General features: G+C 42.8%; 1 protein-coding gene and 1 non-coding gene across 3 annotated transcripts in view; one reads left to right on the plus strand and one right to left on the minus strand.

Annotated features, from left to right (window-relative positions):
- The window catches only part of LOC109872995 (SLIT-ROBO Rho GTPase-activating protein 3), a 128,955-nt gene extending 123,558 nt beyond the window's left edge, over window positions 1-5,397 (minus strand). Inside the window, exons 1-2 of one of the 2 annotated variants that reach the window (XM_020464491.2) lie at window positions 5,113-5,397; window positions 4,858-5,015 (exon numbers count right to left, since the gene is read on the minus strand). In XM_020464491.2, the coding sequence (XP_020320080.1) occupies window positions 4,858-4,924 (67 nt within the window). In that variant the 5' untranslated portion in view covers window positions 4,925-5,015; window positions 5,113-5,397. Of the gene's footprint in view, window positions 1-4,857 lie in introns of both variants that reach the window. The other variant, XM_031822719.1, reaches the window with a different exon arrangement.
- A 9,051-nt stretch (window positions 5,398-14,448) lies between these two features.
- On the plus strand, window positions 14,449-14,609 carry LOC116376308 (U1 spliceosomal RNA). The gene has a single exon (XR_004211731.1). It is a non-coding gene; the product is annotated as a U1 spliceosomal RNA (small nuclear RNA).
- Window positions 14,610-21,805: the final 7,196 nt, after the last annotated feature.

Below are 21,805 nucleotides of genomic sequence, written 5' to 3' on the forward strand. Positions count from 1 at the left end.
ATCTCTAAACTGAAGCTCATTATGGTAGCACAGTGGTCGGGCCTGGGCCTTACAGACAGAAAGAGACGCTGCCATTGTTGTTAACCAACTGATGAACAAAACCAACAGGCCGTGGATGTCGGAGCCCCCTTGTGTTGATTGCTGGAGATCCTCTGTGTGGTTGAGCAGCTGAGAATGAGTGAAGAGGCGGATTTCTCCATAAATTAGCATCAGTCTCTTCCTTGCTCTCTTTCAAGGCCTTGTCTTACACACAGCCAGGCTTTATAGAACAAGAGAATGGCTCCCATGGCAGCTTCAGATGTATGCTGAATAATAGATGGTTGGATGAACAAAAAGGCCTTCCAGTCGGCACAGTGCCATGGTAGAGAGAGAGAGGAGCCATACTGGAGAAGTCTGGCCAATGGCAAGCTGAAGACAAGATGTTATTTACTAGACATCATTTAAAGTCACACCACCATATAAGGCAACATTAGGTTTCACTACCATTATTACCAGCAGTAATAGACATTACAACCCTTCGCCAGTAGAAGTAAGAGTGGTGCTGTAGAGCAACCCATGATCCTCCAGTAGCAGTTCACACTCTCCTCTCCTCCTAGCCTAGCGTCTGAGGGTTGACTCAGGGGATCATTAACCATAAACCCCTGCAGCACAGTAACTGAGACTGGGTGGGTGGGAGGAATTCTCCCTCTCTCGCTTACTGACACTGCCACTCAACCCACTTAGCAGCACTGATGCTTAAGATGGTTCTCCTCATTCTCTTGGTGCCTGTTCAGTCTCTTGTTCATCCTTATTGTTATACGCCACCCCCTCTGTCTTTATGGTTCATTTGGACGGCTTACATTATACACAGCATTTCTGAGGATTTCAGGCTTCTCTAGCATGCTAAAATATTCCCTGTATTCCCATTCTTACAGTAGTAGAAGACAATTCACAGTATTATTCTCAATGATCCAGCTCAATCTCTTATTTGCCTCCTTTGTATTTCACCCCACGGCCACTACCCTGAGATGCATAGGAACACAGTGACAGCAGCACGGGCTGGATTATCTAGGATGGCACTGGGTGAAATTGCATCATTGATATAATTTTTAAAACATGTCTTGCCAAGCCCAGTGATAAACATGGTGAATAACAGATTAACACGCTTGACAATAATAAACTACAAATCCCCAGCTGCAACCCTGACAGAATTCCCTAAAAGCCTTTACCTCAGGCCTAAAATACCAATCGAATCTCTCAGTCTGTGATCCATTATTAGATCCATAATCTCAGACTTTGAAATCAATGAAGCAGAACTATGTACATACAGCGCCTTCGGAAAGTATTTAGACCCCTGGACTTTTTCCACATTTTGTTACATTACAGCCTTATTCAAAAATAGATTACATTTTTAAAAATCCTCATCAATCTACACACAATACCCAATAATGACAAAGTATAAACGTGTTTTTAGAAATGTTTGCAAATGTGTTACAAATAAAAAACAGAAATACCTTATTTTACATAAGTATTCAGACCCTTCGCTATGAGACTCGAAATTGAGCTCAGGTGCATCCTGTTTCCATTGATCATCATTGAGATGTTTCTACAACTTGATTGGAGTCCACCCGTGGTAAATTCAATTGCTTGGACATGATTCGGAAAGGCACACACATGTCTACATAAGGTTCCACAGTTGACAGTGCATGTCAGAGCAAATACCAAGCCAAGAGGTTGAAGGAACCGTCCGTAGAGGTCGAGACCGGATTGTGTCGAGGTACAGATCTGTCCGTAGAGGTCGAGACAGGATTGTGTCGAGGTACCGATCTGTCCGTAGAAGTCGAGACAGGATTGTGTCGAGGTACAGATCTGTCCGTAGAGGTCGAGACAGGATTGTGTCGAGGTACAGATCTGGGGAAGGGTAATCAAATGTCTGCAGCATTGAAGGTTGCCAAGAACACCGTGGCCTCCATCATTCTTAAATGGAAGAAGTTTGGAACCACCAAGACTCGTCCTAGAGCTGGCCACCCAGCCAAACTGAGCAATCGGGGGAGAAGGGCCTTGGTCAGGAAGGTGACCAAGAACCCAATGGTCACTGACAGAGCTGTAGAGTTCCTCTGTGGGGTCTGAATACTTATGTAAATGTCATATTTCCGTTTTTTTTTTACTTTTTATAAATTAGCAAAAACATTTTTTCTTTGTCATTATCTGGTATTGTGTGTAGATTTGAGAAGGGAAAAATGAATAAATTTTAGAATAAAACTAATGTAACAACATTTTTTTTAAGTAAATGGGTGTGAATACTTTCCAAAGGCACCATAAAAAAGTGCAGTGAGGCAGGTCCAGGCAACAGAAGGCTAGAAGGCAGGCGAAAGTGTGATCATCCACACTATTAAAGGGTGTAAACAGTGAGAGTATACTGTATTCTTTCTAATTTATCAGACAATAACTGTGAGTGGAAGGCTAATATGACCAGCTATTGTCACCAGGCCTTGACACTGTCTGGCCCAGGGTAAGACAATCAGTCAAATAAAGTAAATCTATGTTAGTGTCACCTGTCTGGACTCTGGGGAGATAGTGTTAGATGTCCTATGAGGGTAAAACCTCTTTCAGAGCAGAAGCCACGTAAGCCTGGATACAGACCCCACAGGACCTGCCATGTTGTTCAGTCGCAGCGCAGACAGCACAGACCGTCCTCCCCTCTGCCTCACTCTCTCTTTCTCACGCACACACACACACTACCTTGACGCTCTGAGGGTGCACTGTCACTTCGTAAACATCAGCCAGGCAGAAAACACACATACTGTAGGGCAGGGATCCCCAACTGGCAGCCTGCGGGTAAGTTTTCTGTTAAAAAAATAAAAAATACAAATTGGGGGGGGACATAAGACTGTAAAAACACCAGCAAATCAGCTCCAAGTGATATTAATTTTGGAAATCTGTTTCAAAGTATTCCCATTCATAGAGATATTCACATTGTGTGTATAAAACATTACAAACACCTTCCTAATATTAAGTTGCACCACCTTTTTCCCTCAGAACAGCCTCAATTCATTGGGGCATGAACTCTACAAGCTGTCGACAGCGTTCCACAGGGATGCTGGTCCATGTTGACTCCAATGCTTTCCACAGTTGTGTCAAGTTGGCTGGATGTCCTTTGGGTGGTAGGCCATTCTGATACATATGGGAAACTGTTGAATATGAAAAATCCAGCAGCGCTGCAGTTCTTGACACGCTCAAACCAGTGCCCCTAGCACCTACTAACATACCCTGTTCAAAAGGCACTTACATCTTTTGTCTTGCCCATTCACCCTCTGAATGGCACACATACACAATACTCAATTGTCTGAAGGCTTAAAAATCCTTCTTTAACCTGTCTCCTCCCCTTCATCTACATTGATTGAAATGGATTTAACAGCTGACATCAATAAGGAATCATAGCTTTCACCTGGATTCACCTAGTCAATCTGTCATGGAAGAAGCAGGTGTTCCTAATGTTTTGTACACTCAGTGTATGTGATTATATACAAATATAGGCACGTTTTGAAATGATTCTGTTTTAGTCAAATATTACATCTGTTTGGGCTTCTTGTGGTTGATTTGCAGTCTACAAATGATTTGGAATTATGTTCTGCCATCCGCTCAAAAAAACAAATTGGCCAGCGGCTGAATCTAGTTGATGATCCCTGTCCTACAGGATATTCTTCCTGACAGAGAGAGGAGACAGACAGAGAGAGAATGCCACCAGAGCCCCCCTGCTGTAGTGGTGTCATGCTATGTTTATGCTATGTTTATTTTTTATTTTTTTATTTAACCTTTATTTAACTAGGCAAATTCTTAGCTACAGTGACCTAAACCTAAGACCTAAACCTAAGCCTAAACCCAGACAACACTGGGACAATTGTGCAACGCCCTATGGGCGCCAGGGTAGCCTAGTGGTTAGAGCGTTGGACTAGTAACCGGAAGGTTGCAAGTTCAAATCCCTGAGCTGACATGGTACAATCTGTCGTTCTGCCCCTGAACAGGCAGTTCACTGTTCCTAGGCCGTCATTGAAAATAAGAATTTGTTCTTAACTGACTTGCCTAGTTAAATAAAGGTAAAAATAAAAAATAAAAATGGGACTGTGATACAGCCTGGATTCGAACCAGGGACTGTAGTGATGTTTCACTTAGACAATGTATTCAAATATAATTGATAACCAATATAAATTGATGCTATTAGCTTCTCCAGTGACATTAATATAGAGGCAATGTGGTGTGGCTGAACTCAAAGGCTCAATAAATGTAAACAAAGGAGCGCAATTAACGGAGCCCCCCCCCCCCCCCCCCCCCCAAGGGACCATGGCAGTACACAGATCGTTCTACCCAGCAACAAAGCGTGCAGCCTTTCAAACACACTGACCCTAAATCGAACCAGACTGAAAAGCCTACTCAGAGTTTCTAAGCCTTGTCTATTACCCTGGCGTCTTCTAAGGTGAATATAATAATTGACCTCAGTAATATGATACCTGTTGTCGAACGTTCGTGGTCTCTCAAACACGTGTCCAGCAGCCTCATCAATGGGCCTACAGATAACCTGTCACCTGAAGCTGGGTACAATATAATTATATGCTACATAGATAGGGATGCTGATGAAAAGGTGACCAAACCACAGTGATGGACGCTATGTCTACTACTTGACGAGGCCTCAGCCCTGGTAAGGGGACCAAGCAGGCACAAAAGCTAAACGTCGATTTACTTATGATTCGTTGAAATGCAATGATTAAACTCCAGCCTATGCTTCCCCAATTCTGTCTCGTGTCATTTAGCTTGCAGGGCGATTGATGCAGTTCCACAAGGTCAAAACATTTCTGAATTTGCATATCCTTTATTACCCACCTTTGACTTGCGTTTCATATTCTCCTATGATCTCCTTGTCCTTCTTGACTCTGGTTTGAGATGACATTTTTCGTGGGGGCTTGCGCAAGAGGTCCTCTGTGATGATTCTCGACTCCAGCAGCGTTGTTCTCCGTCCTCTGCTCTTTGTGTCCGATTAGCTCAATGCAAAAAATGTAAACTCAAGTTTTAAGTAATGCTAATCACTTAATGAAGAAATGAAACGCGAAATTCTATAGTGAGCTCCCTAATACTCACCTGCAGAGGGCTATGTCTATTTTATATTGAAGAGAAGTACTACGCTTTTCTTGATAAAGCATGCCATCCAATGCAAAAGCTGCAGCGGAGAAAAACAAAACCCTTCTACTCAAAGCAAGAAAACAATGGAAATAGAATGATCGTGGATGTAGGCTAGAAGTTCACCCATGTCGATGATTTCTTTATTTCTAGAGTGCCCAAAAATGAATATTTGTGCGTTCGCAGTGGACCAGTCTTTGATTAGCTGTGCGCTCCGAGAATTTGCGCTGCAGGGACAGATGAATTGAGTCGAACGTCACGCGAGTCTCCTCCCGTTGTAGAACTCTCTCTCTTACTCTCACTCACTCACACATTTTGTTGCAAGAAATGTGGTATCTGTTAGGCAGTTTTTTTTCTTTAATTTGATATGATTTCTTGCATTTTTTTCAATATCGGCTAAATAGTGTCTGATTCTGCCAGTTAGGGTCTTATTCCGTTATAAATCATATCATATTTTATTTGTCACATGGCCGAAAACAACAGGTGTAGGTAGACCTTACAGTGAAATGCTTACTTACAAGCCCTTAACCAACAATGCAGTTTTAAGAAACATACCCAAAGAAATAAGAAATAAAAGTAACAAATACTTAAATAGCAGCAGTATTGTGCAGGGGCACCGGTTAGTCGGGGGAATTGCGGTAATATGTAGGTAGAGTTATTAGATAATAAGCAGAGAGTATGCAGCAGCACAAAAAGGGGGGGGGGGCAATGCAAATAGTTTGGGTAGCCGTTTGATTAATGTTCAAGAGTCTTGTGGCTTTGGAATAGAAGCTATTTAGAAGCCTCTTGGACCTAGACTTGGTGCTCCGGTATCGCTTGCCGTGCGGTAGCAGAGAAAACAGTCTATGACTAGGGTGGCTGGAGTCTTTGACAATTTTTAGGGCCTTCCTCTGACACCGCATAGTATAGACGTCCTGGATGGGAGGAAGATTGTCCCCAGTGATGTTCTGGGCCATACACACTACCCTTTGTAGTGCCATAGTGCGGTCAGAGTCCGAGCAGTTGCCATACCAGGTAGTGATGCAACCAGTCATGCTCTCAATGGTGCAGCAATAGAACCTTTGAGGACCAATGCCAAATCTTTTCAGTCTCCTAAGGGAGAATAGGTGTTGTCGTACCCTCTGCACGATTGTCATGATGTGCTTGGACCATGCTAGTGTGTTGGTGATGTGGACACCAAGGAACTTGGACCTCTCAACCTGCTCCACTGCAGCCCCGTCTATGAGAATGGGGGCGTGCTCGGTCTTCCTTTTCCTGTAATCCACAATCATCTCCTTTGTCTTGATCACATTGAGGGAGAGGTTGTTGTCCTGGCACAACACGGCCAAGTCTCTGACCTCCTCCCTATAGGGTGTCTCGTTGTTGTCTGTGATCAGGCCTACCATGTTGTGTCATTGACAAACTTAAGTGCCTGGCCATGCAGTCATGAGTGAACAGGAGGGGACTGAGCACGCACCCCTGAGGGGCCACCGTGTTGAAGATCAGCATGGCTGATGTGTTGTTACCTACCCTTACCACCTGGGGGTGGCCCATCAGGAAGTCCAGGATCCAGTTTCAGAGGGAGGTGTTTAGTCCCAGGGTCCTTAGCTTCGTGATGAGGTTTGAGGGCACTATGGTGTTGAATGCTGAGCTGTAGTCAATGAATATCATTCTCACATATGTGTTCCTTTTGTCCAGGTGGGAAAGGGAAGTGTCGAGTGCAATAGAGATTACATCATCTGTGGATCTGTTGGGGCGGTATGCAAATTGGAGTGGGTCTAGGGTTTCTGGTGTTGATGTGAGCTATGACCAGCCTTTCAATGCACTTCATAGCTACAGACATGAGTGCTACGTGTCAGTAGTCATTTAGGCAGGTTACCTTAGTATTCTTTGGCATAGGGACTCTGGTCGTCTGCTTGAAACATGTTGGTATTACAGACTCAGACAGGGAGAGATTGAAAATGTCAGTGAAGACACTTGCCCGTTTATCAGCGCATGCTCGGAGTACACATCCTGGTAATCCGTCTTACCCTGCCTGTGGCCTCGTGAATGTTGACCTGTTTAAAGGTCTTACTCACATCGGCTATGGAGAGCGTGATCACACAGTCTTCCGGAACAGCTGATGCTCTCATGCATGTTTCAGTGTTACTTGCCTCAAAGCGTCTGGTAGGGTCGTGTCACTGGGAAGCTCGTGGCTGTGCTTCCCTTTGTAGTCTGTGATAGTTTGCAAGCCCTGCCACATCTGATGAGTGTCGGAGCCGGTGTAGTACAATTCGATCTTAGTCCTGTATTGATGCTTTCCCTGTTTGATGGTTCGTCGGAGGGCATAGCGGGATTTCTTATAAGCTTCCAGGTTAGAGTCCCACTCCTTGATACCGTTAGCTCTACCCTTTAGCTCAGCGCGGATGTTGCCTGTAATCCATGCCTTCTGGTTGGGATAGGAAGGTACAGTCACTGTGGGGACGACATCATTAATACACTTATTGATGAAGCCAGTGACTGATGTGGTTGTACTCCTCAATGACATCAGAAGAATCCCAGATCATATTTGAGTCTGTGCTAGCAAAACAGTCCCGTAGCTTAGCATCTGATTCATCTGACCACTTTTTTATAGACCAAGTCACTGGTGCTTCCTGCTTTAGTTTTTGCTTGTAAGCAGGAATCAGGAGGATATAATTATGGTCAGATTTGCCAAATGGAGGGCGAGGGAGAGCTTTGTACGTGTCTCTGTGTGTGGCGTAAAGGTGGTCTAGAGTTTTTTTCCCCCCTCTAGTTGCACATTTAACATGCTGGTAGAAATTTGGTAAACCAGATTTACCTTTCCCTGCATTAAAGTCCCCGTTCACTAGGAGCGCCACCTCTGGATGATCTTTTTACTGTTTTCTTATGGCCGTATACAGCTCATATACTGCGCTCTTTGTGCCAGCATCGGTTTGTGGTGGTAAATAGACAGCTACAAATAATATAGATGGTCTACATCTCATCATGAGATACTCTACCTCAGACGAGACTTCCTAAGATATCGTGCACCAGCTGTTATTTACAAATATACATAGACCGCCACCCCTTGTCTTACCAGAGGCTGCTGTTCTATCCTGCCGATACAGTGTGTAACCCACCAGCTGTATGTTGTTCTGGAAAGTTCTCCATAACATGTGTGGCCATTATACATTTCAGGATGGTCCGCAAGACTAGTGCACTCTGCATTAGACATGCACCTGTCTGGGGAGTGGACATGACTGGTTATTTCTGTAACAAGTTGTATGGCCTAATATGTAATTTTGCTATGGTTACACCTCTTGGAACTTATCCAGAACATGGGTGTTCCTTTCAGATGAGCTAGCAGAAAGAATCAACGATCTGCTATTAGAAGCTTTGTCAGTTCATTTTTCAATGTATCCATTTTTTGTACTCCTGTTTTGCTTTGTAGTGTGTTAACCAATAAATTAAATTCACATTCATGTTTTTATTTAAGCTGCGTTGGCCAAAACATATTGATAATCATCTATTCAGAGAGAAACATAGCAAACCCAATGTAGTGCTCATTGCTATGGAAACCCCCCTCCAGCTGTGCTAACTCACATTTACTTCCATGGCTGTGGCCCTTATAGAGGCATATGTAATACCAACAGCACTAAGTTCCTCCATTGTGGTGAGGGGAACCTCTGCTGTCATCGGACTCTCACGTTAATGTGTGCAGACATCACACACTGTTATCACACACACTTTATTTGTATTTATTTGTATTTCACCTTTATTTAACCAGGTAGGCCAGTTGAGAACACCTTTATTTAACCAGGTAGGACAGTTGAGAACACCTTTATTTAACCAGGTAGGCCAGTTGAGAACACCTTTATTTAACCAGGTAGGCTAGTTGAGAACACCTTTATTTAACCAGGTAGGCCAGTTGAGAACACCTTTATTTAACCAGGTAGGCCAGTTGAGAACACCTTTATTTAACCAGGTAGGCCAGTTGAGAACACCTTTATTTAACCAGGTAGGCCAGTTGAGAACACCTTTATTTAACCAGGTAGGCCAGTTGAGAACACCTTTATTTAACCAGGTAGGCCAGTTGAGAACACCTTTATTTAACCAGGTAGGCCAGTTGAGAACACCTTTATTTAACCAGGTAGGCCAGTTGAGAACACCTTTATTTAACCAGGTAGGCCAGTTGAGAACACCTTTATTTAACCAGGTAGGACAGTTGAGAACACCTTTATTTAACCAGGTAGGCCAGTTGAGAACACCTTTATTTAACCAGGTAGGCCAGTTGAGAACACCTTTATTTAACCAGGTAGGCCAGTTGAGAACACCTTTATTTAACCAGGTAGGCCAGTTGAGAACAAGTTCTCATTTACAACTGCGACCTGGCCAAGATAAAGCAAAGCAGTGGACAAAAACAACAACACAGAGTTACACATAAACAAAAGTACAGTCAATAACACAATAGAAAATCTATGTACAGTGTGTGCAAATGTAGAAGGTCAGGGAGGTAAGGCAATAAATAGGTCATAGAGGCAAAGTTATTACAATTTAGCATTAACATTGGAGTGATAGATGTGCAGATGATGATGTGCAAGTAGAGATACTGGGGTGCAAAAGAGCAGGAAGATAAATAAAAAATAAGGGGATGAGGTAGTTGGGTGGGCTATTTACAGATTGGCTGTGTACAGGTACAGTGATCGGTAAGCTGCTCTGACAGCTGATGCTTAAAGTTAAAGAGGGAGATATGTCTCCAGCTTCAGTGATTTTTGAAAATATTTCCAGTCATTGGCAGCAGAGAACTGGAAGGAAAGGCGGCCAAAGTAAGTGTTGGCTTTGGGGATGACAAGTGAAATATACCTGCTGGAGCATGTGCTACGTGTGGGTGTTGCTATGGTGACCAGTGAGCTGAGATAAGGTGGGGCTTTACCTAGCAAAGACTTATAGATGACCTGGTCAAGGGCTGTCAAGTCTGGGGTGAACCAAGGGCAATATCTGTTGTTAGTTCTAAATTTTTTGAATGGGGCATGCTTATTTAAGATGGTGAGGAAAGCACTTTTAAAGAGCAACCAGGCATCCTCTACTGACGGATGAGGTCTATATCCCTCCTGGATACCCGGGCCAGGTCGATTTAGAAAGGCCTGCTCGCTCAATTGCTTTAGGGAGCGTTTGACAGTGATGAGAGGTGGTAGTTTGACCGCGGACCCATTACGGACGCAGGCAATGAGGCAGTGATCGCTGACATCCTGGTTGAAGATGGCAGAGGTGTCTTTAGAGGGAAAGTTGGTCAGGATGATATCTGATGAAAACATCAGACCAACTCAATAAACACTACAGACTGTGTGCCAAACACTTTGATCCGGCTATGGTTTGTAAAACCAGCCCTTACAGAACAGTACTGAAGGATACTGCTATTCCAACCATATTTGATTTAGCCCATGGTTACGGATTTAGGGTTGTACCTGGTAAATTCCTTGATCATTTGTGTGAGATTGAGGGCATCTAGCTTAGACTGTAGAACGGCCGGGGTGTTAAGCATATCCCAGTCACCTAACAGTATGAACTCTGAAGATAGATGGGGGGAAATCAATTCACATATGGTGTCCAGGGCACAGCTGGGGGCTGAGGGGGGTCTATAACAAGCGGCACCGGTGAGAGACTTATTTCTGGTGGATTTTTAAAAGTAGAAGCTCAAACTGTTTGTGCACAGACCTGGATAGTATGACAGAACTCTGCAGGCTATCTCTGCAGTAGATTGCAACTCTGGCCACTTTGGCAGGTCTATTTTGTCGGAAAATGTAGTAGTTGGGGATGGAAATTTCTGAATTTTTGGTGGCCTTCCTAAGCCAGGATTCAGACATGGCTAGGACATCTGGGTTGGCAGAGTGTGCTAAAACAGTGAATAAAACAAACTTAGGGATGAGGCTTCTGATGTTAACATGCATGAAATCAAGGCTTTTACGGTTACAGAATAATGGGAGTGGTGCTGGGGACTGCAGGGCCTTGGTTAACCTTTACATCACCAGAGGAACATAGGAGGAGTAGGATAAGGGTACGGCTAAAGGCTATAAGAACTGGTCATCTAGTGCGTTCAGAACAGGGAGTTAAAGGAGCAGATTTCTGGGCGTGGAAGAATAGATTCAAGGCATAATGTACAGACAAGGGTATGGTAGGATGTGAGTACAGTGTAGGTAAACCTTGGCATTGAGTGACGATGAGAGATGTTTTGTCTCTAGAGTTAGCAGTTAAGCCAGGTGAGGTCACCGCATGTGTGGGGGGTGGGACAAAAGGGCTGTCTAAGGCATATTGGGCAGGGCTGGGGGCTCTACAGTGAAGTAAGAAAATAATCACTAACCAAAACAGCAATAGACAAGGCATATTGACATTAGGGAGATGCATGTGTAGCCGAGTGATCATAGGGTCCAATGAGTAGCACTATGTGAGTCAGGGAGCCGATTCAGTAATTGCTACTACGCTAGGCGAGCTGGAGACACGGCAATTCAGACAGCTAGCGGGCTAGCGGGCTGTTGCAACGGAAGAGCCTGTTGAAACCACCTCGGGCGATTACGTTGTACCCAAGAATTAGCTGGTGGACCTCTTTGGCAAGCCGGGAGATGGACCTAGCTCGAAGCTAGCTCAAGGCTAACTGGTGCTTGCTTCGGGACAGAGACGTTAGCTAGGAGTAGCCACTCGGATTGCAGATAGCCAGCTGCGATGATCTGGTGTAAAGGTTCAGAGCTAGCGGTAGAAATCCAGAGATGTGGTAGAGAAGAAGCATTCCGATATGCTCTGGGACAATATCGCGCTATGCAGACTGGCAGGTATGTCCGAGTTAACGGTGAAGACTGCTAGCAGTGGCTAACTGACTACTAGCTAGTAGCTAGTTAGCTGGCTAGCTTCAGATGGGGGTTCCGGTTCTAAAGTATAAAAATAGCAGATCCATACCACATTGGGTGAGGTGGGTTGCAGGAGTGTATGTTCAGTCCGTAGATGGAAAGTGAGATTAAAATATATACGAAGAAAATGAGGAAAACGATAGATAAAACAATATTTACACGGGACAAGACAAAACACACGTTCGACTACTACGCAATCTTGGATGCTAATAGGTCCTGTAGTGGGGTGGCAGGGCAGCGGTCATGTATCGGTGGGGGGATGTGAGGGGGAAAGGTCTGGGGGTATGTAAGTCCTTGTGGGAACTGTACATGACTGCATGTTGCTTTAATATGCAAGTAGAAAGCCAATGTGTGTGTGTAAGGGATACATAGGTGTGCAAGGTCAGTGTAGTGTTAATAGTTAAAGGTAGGCTTGTGCTGTTTGTTCCAGGGTTAAGTGCCTTGCTCAAGGGCACATCTACAGATTATTCACCTAGTCGGCTTGAGGATTCACACCAAAGACCGTTTGGTTACTGGGGCAACACTCTTAATCACTAGGCTACCCTACATGAATCCTAGCCCGTCACTGTGACTGGGATTATACATCAACACCTTCGGCACCTCTTTAATATCATTGAAACTCAATTCCAAGTCTCTGTTGGAAATCATTCTTTCTCTTCATGGCACTTCCTGCTTTAAATAAAGATTAATAATTGACTTATTTAGGCCCATCGCCCCATGAACAACATACAGTAGGCTGTCAACGATGCTTCTCCAGCAAACTTAACTTTGGGCAGTCTTCTCCATCTCATTCCAGGAGTTGCCCATCTTTCTGTGCTCTGTTTAGATGTAATAATAAATAAATAAATAAAATAAAGGTTAGATGAAAAACAATCCTCACATGAAGGATTGCACACAAACACTCACTCATTGTATGTTGAATCTGTAGGTTGTTTTGCTAAATGGAGGCGTCATAGATGCAAGTACTGCAATGTGTTACACATGCAGTAGATGATGATTATAGGCATGGCAGCAAAGATGTGACTGTTTTGCTGGCTGTGCCAATGTTATTAAAACTGAGTCCTAAACATTGTGTTGGCTCTGGATCTGAGTGTGAAAAATGGTCTAGCACACATTAGAAGCAAAGGAATATACTGTAGGATTGATGAAACTCAAAACTCTGATTGGAGACATCTATAAAGATAAAGTACTATTACGTTATTCTAAAGAGCACAATGAAAAAATAGCAGTGCTCCATTCTGAATCATTCACACACATCTGATTCTCACTTTTGGTTCAAGTGTTCAGTCAATTAAACGTATGCCACATATGCGCTTGATGTTTTACAGTAGTGTCAAAATGTGTCAAAATGTGTCATCTTTGTTAGTAGGCTGGCTCCTCCTTCCTGTACATCTGTCTGCTATGTTAAATGGGGGATGGCAGTCATGTATGCACATAACTTGACTCGCTTGACTCGTTATTTTCAGCTCCTAGTGGAGCAAAGGGCCTCAGCGGTGCATATCCAGCGAATTCTGTTCTGGGCGGTTTTCTTGACTTCATTCCAGGTGGTTCATACATGCCTTTTTCATCCCAGTCTCCACAGTCCTGAGTTTATTATATATTTTTCTTCTTTTTGTGGATCCATTTGTAAATATCCAAGTTTTCTGCTGAACACTGCACATTGCTCTATAAGAAACGCCTGACTTCACCTGAAAGACTTCCTGCCATCTCCCTTGGCCGTGATACATCTTACAGTCTCACATCTTTATATACATCAGATTTTATGTACAAATTGTTCCAGGTAAGGTAGAGTAAAACAAAAAAAATTTAATGATTCAAGACCCTCCTCTCTTGACACTTTTAATTGGAAAATAATGTCCATCAATCGCATTACCACCCTACAAGATGAGTCAGAGGTTGTCTTAGCAGATGCGCAAACTGTTTACGTATCACCCTCCATTAATTCGTGGAAGATAGGTAGATAATGGCTTTTAAATTACCGTGATGGCACTCAAGTGTAAAGCTCATAATTGTGCCTGAGCCTTGTCAGTGGGAGTGGGTTGCGACATGAGCTTGGCACAGTGCTTCCTCCTATGAAGACATGCTAGTACATAAATTAGATGTGGAGATGAAACAGTCTGTCTGGAGAGTCTAATTGATCTGAGAGAGTGGCTCTCTAAGCCCCCAGAACGTAAATTCCCACTTATCTGGGCAAACTCTGAACATGCCCCTCATGCCTCAGGAATAAAGATGCCAAAAATAGGATGTGGTTTCTCCCTCCACCCTGCTTACCGGCACAGTGCTGTCTGAAGATATTTTCTGGCTGATGAACACCTGCCTAAGGAGAATACACAGCCCGGTAAGTAATAGTAGCTGTATGAGCTGATGCATGAACATCATTGTGACCTTTGACCTTTTACCATAGTGTCTGAATGAAAAATACATGAATGAAAATACAGATATACTTACCTGGCAGGGCAGACACCTTAATCATGAAGGAGGTTCACCCAGGGAGAGGCTTAGCTGCTGCACTCCGGCTGTGCTGACCGTTGCAAATTCTCCAAATGTGGCAATCTCCACTGCATCATTTGTGGTAGTCAGATCATAAAAAGAGATTTCAGGAGTGCGCTTAGCTACTCATTTTACTGCTAGTGTTGATAAGTTTGTATGAAGTGAGATTGTTCTCTAAAAACTGAACTAGTCACTGGTCAGTGAGGAAAACAGAGAAAAGAGGAGGGGGAGACCCATTATTCACCTGTGATGCTGACCAGCTGTGTTGAAGCGCTAAGAGACTTGGAGAAGAAGACCCCTAGAAGACCAGAGTGACACCCCGATGGATTCTGATCCTTTGTTTACCACAAAAAAAGTCTGAGCCTCTCCCCCCTCCCTTCTCCCCCTCATTGCTAGGCATCTCAGGGGGGAGGAAGCCTGGGAAACTATGACTTCACTGTTTTTCAGGCACAAAGATCCATTGTGAAGCATGTTCAGTATTTCATTCTAAAGAGCCAGAGTGGGAGCCACTGCTAGTCTCCACACCAAACTGAGGCACAAGGGAAACAATGTCCACACCCAGGGATTCTGTCTGGGCCTTGTCAGAGAAACAGAATTAGAATCATACTGTAAGAGAGAGAAATAATGAATATAATATAACACTTTGGTATTTGAAACCTTACATTGAGGTTAATTTCTGTGGTGCTGTGGTGTTTCTCTGTAGATACTTTCTATAATATGCTACATAATTTGCTTTTCATACGAAAAACAACTATTACAACTAACTTTATACAAACTAGATACGAAAAAGTGGTGTCTCTTTACAAATGCAGCAAATTATCTCTGCTTGGGAATATTCCCCCAAAAAACTATAAGTGTAAAATCCAGCAATATTACACCTAAAGCTAAATTAATAATACATTTCGTACATATTATACCACTGGGAGAAAGGAGAGTGTAATCATCTGTTGAAGTAAAGAGGTAGGAGTGAGAGAGTGTGAATACCCGACTTGACCTTTGACTGCTGGAGGTCAGAAGTCAGGGCTCATCAGAGATATGAGATTGCAGAGAGGGGGATAAGCTTCCAGGAGAGATCCATAATTTTCCTCTCATCTCTTCTCCTCTCGCTCGCTCGCTCGCTCACTTAATCCATCCAGGGATGGCTTTGCATGGACATTATAGCCTTTCATATTACCAATAATCCCTGAGAAATGACTAAGGCGCTATACACTCCCAGGCTCAGAGGAATCCCTAATGAGAGCTATATACAGTACTTTCTCCAGTGTAGGATTGGTTTCCTCACAGTCCATAAACATTGTTACTCACAATAGACATGTCATACCTGAATGGAAAATAAAATGAGTCATGTCACTTTCTGTCTATTGATTCGATGCGGTGGGTGCCAGCGTTGGGTTGCATTCGCTTCATATTGATTAAGTTTAGATTCTCTCTCAGTTCACCAAAATGACATTTTCTCGAAGGCCTGCCCTTTACAGTGACAAGAAATATGCATGAGATGACTGCTGACATAGCTGATATCTTTGGTGAAAAATGAAAAATCCATGCCAAATAATTACTATAAAATAACAATATTCACTGGAACAGAAGAAGAAAAAATGATACCTGAAAGAGAGCGACCCTGCTCGCTGTATTTGCTGGTTTGTGACCCGCTAGCAATCGCAGGAATAAGGCAACCTCAAAGTTACACACAGGTAGGGGAATTCCATAACAATACCTATTTGTTGGCATTGTTAGTGACCCATTCTAGTTCACCTTCTGAAAATACATAAAAGAAACATGTCTCGTTATGGTCCCATTAATTGTCATTACCCAAGACATACGTGCCCCTGTACACTCATTAGAAATCTTCAATATTTCCTGCATCATAAACTGGCCTCAAAGTTTTTATTTTATGATCCACATCTGGATCTCAGCTGCACTGGGCTCTGTATTGTTCTTTGTCACCGTTAAGTGAATTCAGTTTATGAGTCACTGAATTTAATTTGTTCAACTAAGTGAGAGAGGCTCGGGACTCTTTCTAGTTTACTCTAAGGCCTTGACTGAAATCCAAGGGGGAGGAGTGGCGGTCTAATACTATGGTCAATCATTTTCAGGAGTTCCCTGATAATGTCCCTGATGCCAGGTTTCTGCAAATGCTTAGTACAACATAACACAATTAGGGCTGTCATAGTTAATCAGTTAACTTTTTGTAATTTTAGTGCACCATTTTTCATGATTCTTGTAATGCTTTATATAGAAATATTATTTGAAAAAATATTGAATTTCACGAGGGAGCGATGTCTGCATAGGGGTGCAGATTGTAAACATGCACAGAAGCTCTGGCGAGGACCATGGCGTCTTCTTTTTTCTCTACTATAGCCCATAGAAACGCATTGAATAACACATTCATGAATGGAAAAAAGTCAGTTAAAAAGACAGTCCAATAGTAATAATAAGGTTTTGAAGTGCCTGTCCTATATTTAGGAGATCTAAAGAAAGCTCAGTAATATATTGTAGTTTTTTTGGACACACATTTAACCCCTCATTTTTGTTGGCACAAAACTACCTACATGCTTCCATTAATTTATATGGGTTACCTTCAGATGAGTCCCGTGACACTTGTGGGGGTCATAGATCAAAACGAAGAACACCATCGTGTTCTGTTTCCACAGAGTGGTCATTTTAATTTGTAGACCAAACCGTTCGGATGCTACAGACGTGAGAAGACCACACCTTCCACCGCAGATGCGGAAGGCCAACATAGGCAGATTCGGTGGACTGAGACGCAGAGATCTGTAGCTTAGATTGACAGATTTTAATGCAGATTTTTTTAATGTTACTTGGATTATAGACTCTTAATCATGGTTAAATGTTTTCTATCGTTTCACAGCCCTGAATAGAGTACATCTTTATTTTCCATGGTACAGTGAATAAAATAAATGTGTCTTCTGCTCTCATTACTTAACCTCCCCAGATGGCACACAACACACACAAAGTTGTGAGGAGCCCTGTGTATAAAAATGAAGAGCAAGTGCTTTTGTACAAATATAGTAATATGACAAAACATCCAGTGGGACCCTTGGAATTACCTGATTCATATGAAAGTAGAATCCTCAGTATTCCTCCTCTGTATGTATAACAAAGATGTATACCTATTTAAACCATGCAGTGTTTGGTCAATGCTACAAACCAGAAACGAAGTGCATATGTGATCATATTGACTTCAAAGTAGGTATAGAATCTTATTAGCACAGCTCGTCTAGCAGTCACTTATCCCCTTATGATTAATACCACATTGAGAGAGACCCTGTGGAACACTCTCACCAAAGACCCTTTAAATCCCTAAAGATTTTTCCTTTATCATATGTGATTGCTTAGAGCTCCATTTCATGCTAGTGAATAAAGTCATGCTGGAGAGCCAGAGCCTGCATTCTCAGCTTCACTCAGTGGGAGATTATAGGCCCAACACTGAGAATAGAGGAGAAGTGTCAGAGGGTACCTCCCAAATGTTACCCTATTCCCTTTATAGTGCACTGCTTTTGACCAGGGCCCATGGGGAATAGGGTGCCATTTGGAACGTACATTGAGTGTGAGTATAGTTATCCAGACAGACACTCCGTGGCCATCTGACACTCAGCAGAAGTGGCAGAAGTGGAAGCTCTAATTGTGCTGATTGAATGGACCAAAGGGGAGGGGCAGACAAAAGGAGAGTGTCACTGTGGCCCCTTATGAGTGACCCCAGGGCTGTGGGATGCTGATAGAGGACTATAATAGGGATGGACAGGACTGTTTGGTACAAACACATAGAGGTACCTCATACTTAACCCTGAGATGAGTTACCAGATCTCACCCTGTGTTCTATTGGGTTTTTATATGCCTCTATCTATCTATCCTCCTCTCATATCACTTATTTGGCTAATAACATTATTTCATATAATACTGATGGATTTTATCTAGAACTTACCTATATGTTTAAAGTTCCTGCAGTTTGAGATTGTTTTTGTATAGATTTCTCTGACCCTCTGTCTGCAGCACCATGTAGCCACCTGCTGTGTGGGAGTGTTCTTTCTCTGGCGTCAACAAACACCCACGGTCCTCTCAGACTCCACACAGACTAATCTATGTGTAACTTTTAACACGGAGGAGTACAAAACTCTATTAGCTTAATTAGCAAACTCAAATGATGTTTGATTGTTATGGCTTCACATGTACAGTATTAAGAATAGTGCTGGATGGTGTGCTTCTTGTAAACTTAGTTACAATTAGAGCCCTGAGTTTTTCCTGACCATGACCAGGGAAAACTCTGAGCCCTTATTATACCTGGCTAGTTGTAACATGTAGTTGCAATACCACTATCTGTTCACCACTTTTCACAAAGAAAAAAAGGCACGTTCTGTGGGATGTTCCCCAATATACAGTATAGCTGGTCTGGTGTTCGATGATAGATGAGAGTTAACTCAAGCACTGAACTAGACTTCCAGCCGATGACAATCGCAGCTGCTCGTCTCGTCACACAATTAATCAAATATGTAGATGTGACATACAGGAACAGTTATTCTACTCCCCATTTACTGGATAAGTATGGATAAGTGCTAAGGATGGGTGGTGAAAGGAAAGTGATGATTGATTTTCAAAACCCCAGATGTGTAGGACTGACCAGACTACAACTATGGTCTGAACAAACAAATAAAGGGGTGTATGCAATATATCCTAAGCGTGAAAAAGACGAATGCATGATTCCTCAAGAGAGCAGAGGTGACACTGTTTAAAGATTATAGGCTTTCATCCCTCCCTCTTGGATATGGCATGTCTTATACAGCATAATAATAAGCCATTTTATCAAACATAAATATTGCTAATGTCAGGTAGACCTACTTTTTCATTCCTTTTCTGGAAAACAGTGGATAGACTGAGAGGAAATACAGTTCTCATGGCCACCCTTCCATGGAGAGCTCATTTTCCTGGGCAAGCTGTCAGGTTCCCCTAATTATAAACAGAACGTACGCTATGAAACGTATATTGGCCTGGGAGAAAGATGTCAAACAAATACAGCAGTTTTGATAAGCTACCCACTTTGAAAAAATATATTTGTCTTATTTTTCTTTTGTTCTTGTTATTTCTCATTCTTTCTATATTTTACCCCCTTTCTTTTCTTGTTTGGGATTGGGTGTGTGTGTGTGTGTGTGTGTGTGTGTGTGTGTGTGTGTGTGTGTGTGTGTGTGTGTGTGTGTGTGTGTGTGTGTGTGTGTGTGGAATGGCTGACAAAGTGGAGTGTGTGAGGGTTAACAGAGGATGGTGTTTGGTGGATGGATCTTTCAGGTGGGCAGGCAGCTACAGCCCCTCCAGCCCCTTGCAGCAGGGAGCAACAAACAATCCCATCTGGACCACAGACACCCAGTCCTGTGATACAGGCTGCCATGGTGTTGTTTCTATTCTTTCTCTCTCTTTTCTCTTTTTAGAATTTCAACTCATGCATTCATTTTCACCCACTCAGTGTTAAGTTAGGGTGATCAAATCAAATGTTATTTGTGACATGCGCAGAATACAACAGGTGTAGACCTTACCGTGAAATGCTTACTTACAAGCCCCTAACCAACAATGCAGTTCAAGAAATAGAGTTAAGAAAAACAAATGTATTTAGTAAATATTATCAATCAAAAAGTAACACAAAAAATTAGGCTATATACAGGAGGTACCGGTACTGAGTCAATGTTGGGGGATACAGGTTAGTCAAGGTAATTTGTAAAGTAACTATGTGTCACGTTCTGACCATAGTTCTGTTAGTTTATTCTTTGTTTTAGTATGGTCAGGGCGTGAGTTGGGGTGGGCAGTCTATGTTTGTTTTTCTATGTTGGGTTTTGTGTTCGGCCTAGTATGGTTCTCAATCAGAGGCAGGTGTCGTTAGTTGTCTCTGATTGAGAATCATACTTAGGTAGCCTGGGTTTCACTTTTGGTTTGTGGGTGTTTGTTTCCGTGTGAGTGTTTGGGCCACACGGTACTGTTTCGGTTTTCATTTTATTCACATCGTTTATTGTTTTGTATTTCAGTGTTCAGTTCGTTTCAATTAAATATGATCATGAACACTTACCACTTTGGTCCGATCCTTCTTCCACCGATGACAACCCTTACACTATGCATAGATAATAAACAGTGAATAGCAGCAGTGTAAAAACAAAGGGGGAGTGTCAATGTAAATAATCAGGGTGGCCATTTGATTAGTTATTCAGCAGTCTTATGGCTTGGGGGTAGAAGCTGTTAAGGAGCCTTTTGCTCCTAGACTTGGCGCTCCAGTACCACTTGCCTTGCGGTAGCAGAGGGAACCGTCTTTGACTTGGGTGACTGTAGTCTTTGACCATTTTTTGGCCCTTCCTCTGACAACGCCTAGTATATACAAACACCTTAGCCAAATACATTTCAACTCAGTTTTTCACAATTCCTGACATTTAATCCATTTAACAAAATCCCTGTCTTAGGTCAGTTAGGATCACCACTTTATTTTAACAATGTGAACTGTCAGAATAATAGTAGAGAGAATTATTTATTTAAACTTTTATTTCTTTCATCACTTTCCCAGTGGGTCAGAAGTTTACATACACACAATTCGTATTTGGTAACATTGCCTTTAAATTGTTTAACTTGGGTCAAACGTTTTGGGTAGCCTTCCACAAGCTTCCCACAATAAGTTGGGTGAATTTTGGCCCATTCCTCCTAACACAGCTGGTGTAACGGAGTCAGGTTTGTAGGTCTCCTTTGCTCGCACACATTTTTTCAGTTCTGCCCACAAATTTTCTACAGGATTGAGCTCAAGCCTTTGTGATGGCCACTCCAATACCTTGACTTTGTTGTCCTTAAGCCATTTTGCCACAACTTGGAAGTATGCTTGGGGTCACTGTCCATTTGGAATGCCCATTTGCGACCAAGCTTTAACTTCCTGACTGATGTTTTGAGATGTCAATATATCCACATCATTTATCTCCTCATGATGCCGTCTATGATGCTGCCACCCCTGTGATTCACGGTTGGGATAGTGTTCTTCGGCTTGCAAGCCTCCCCCTTTTTCCTCCAAACAAAACAATGGTCATTATGGCCAAACAGTTCTATTGTTGTTTCATCAGACCAGAGGACATTTCTCCAAAAGGTATGATCTTTGTCCCCATGTGCAGTTGCAAACCGTAGATGGCTTTTTTATGGCTGTTTTGGAGCAGTGGCTTCTTCCTTGCTGGGCGGCCTTTAAGATTGTTGATATAGGACTCATTTTACTGTGGATATAGATACTTTTGTACCTGTTTCCTCCAGCTTCTTCACAAGGTCCTTTGCTGTTGTTCTGG

This window comes from Oncorhynchus kisutch, linkage group LG1 (assembly GCF_002021735.2).
Source record: "Oncorhynchus kisutch isolate 150728-3 linkage group LG1, Okis_V2, whole genome shotgun sequence".
In the NCBI taxonomy this organism is placed as follows: domain Eukaryota; kingdom Metazoa; phylum Chordata; class Actinopteri; order Salmoniformes; family Salmonidae; genus Oncorhynchus; species Oncorhynchus kisutch.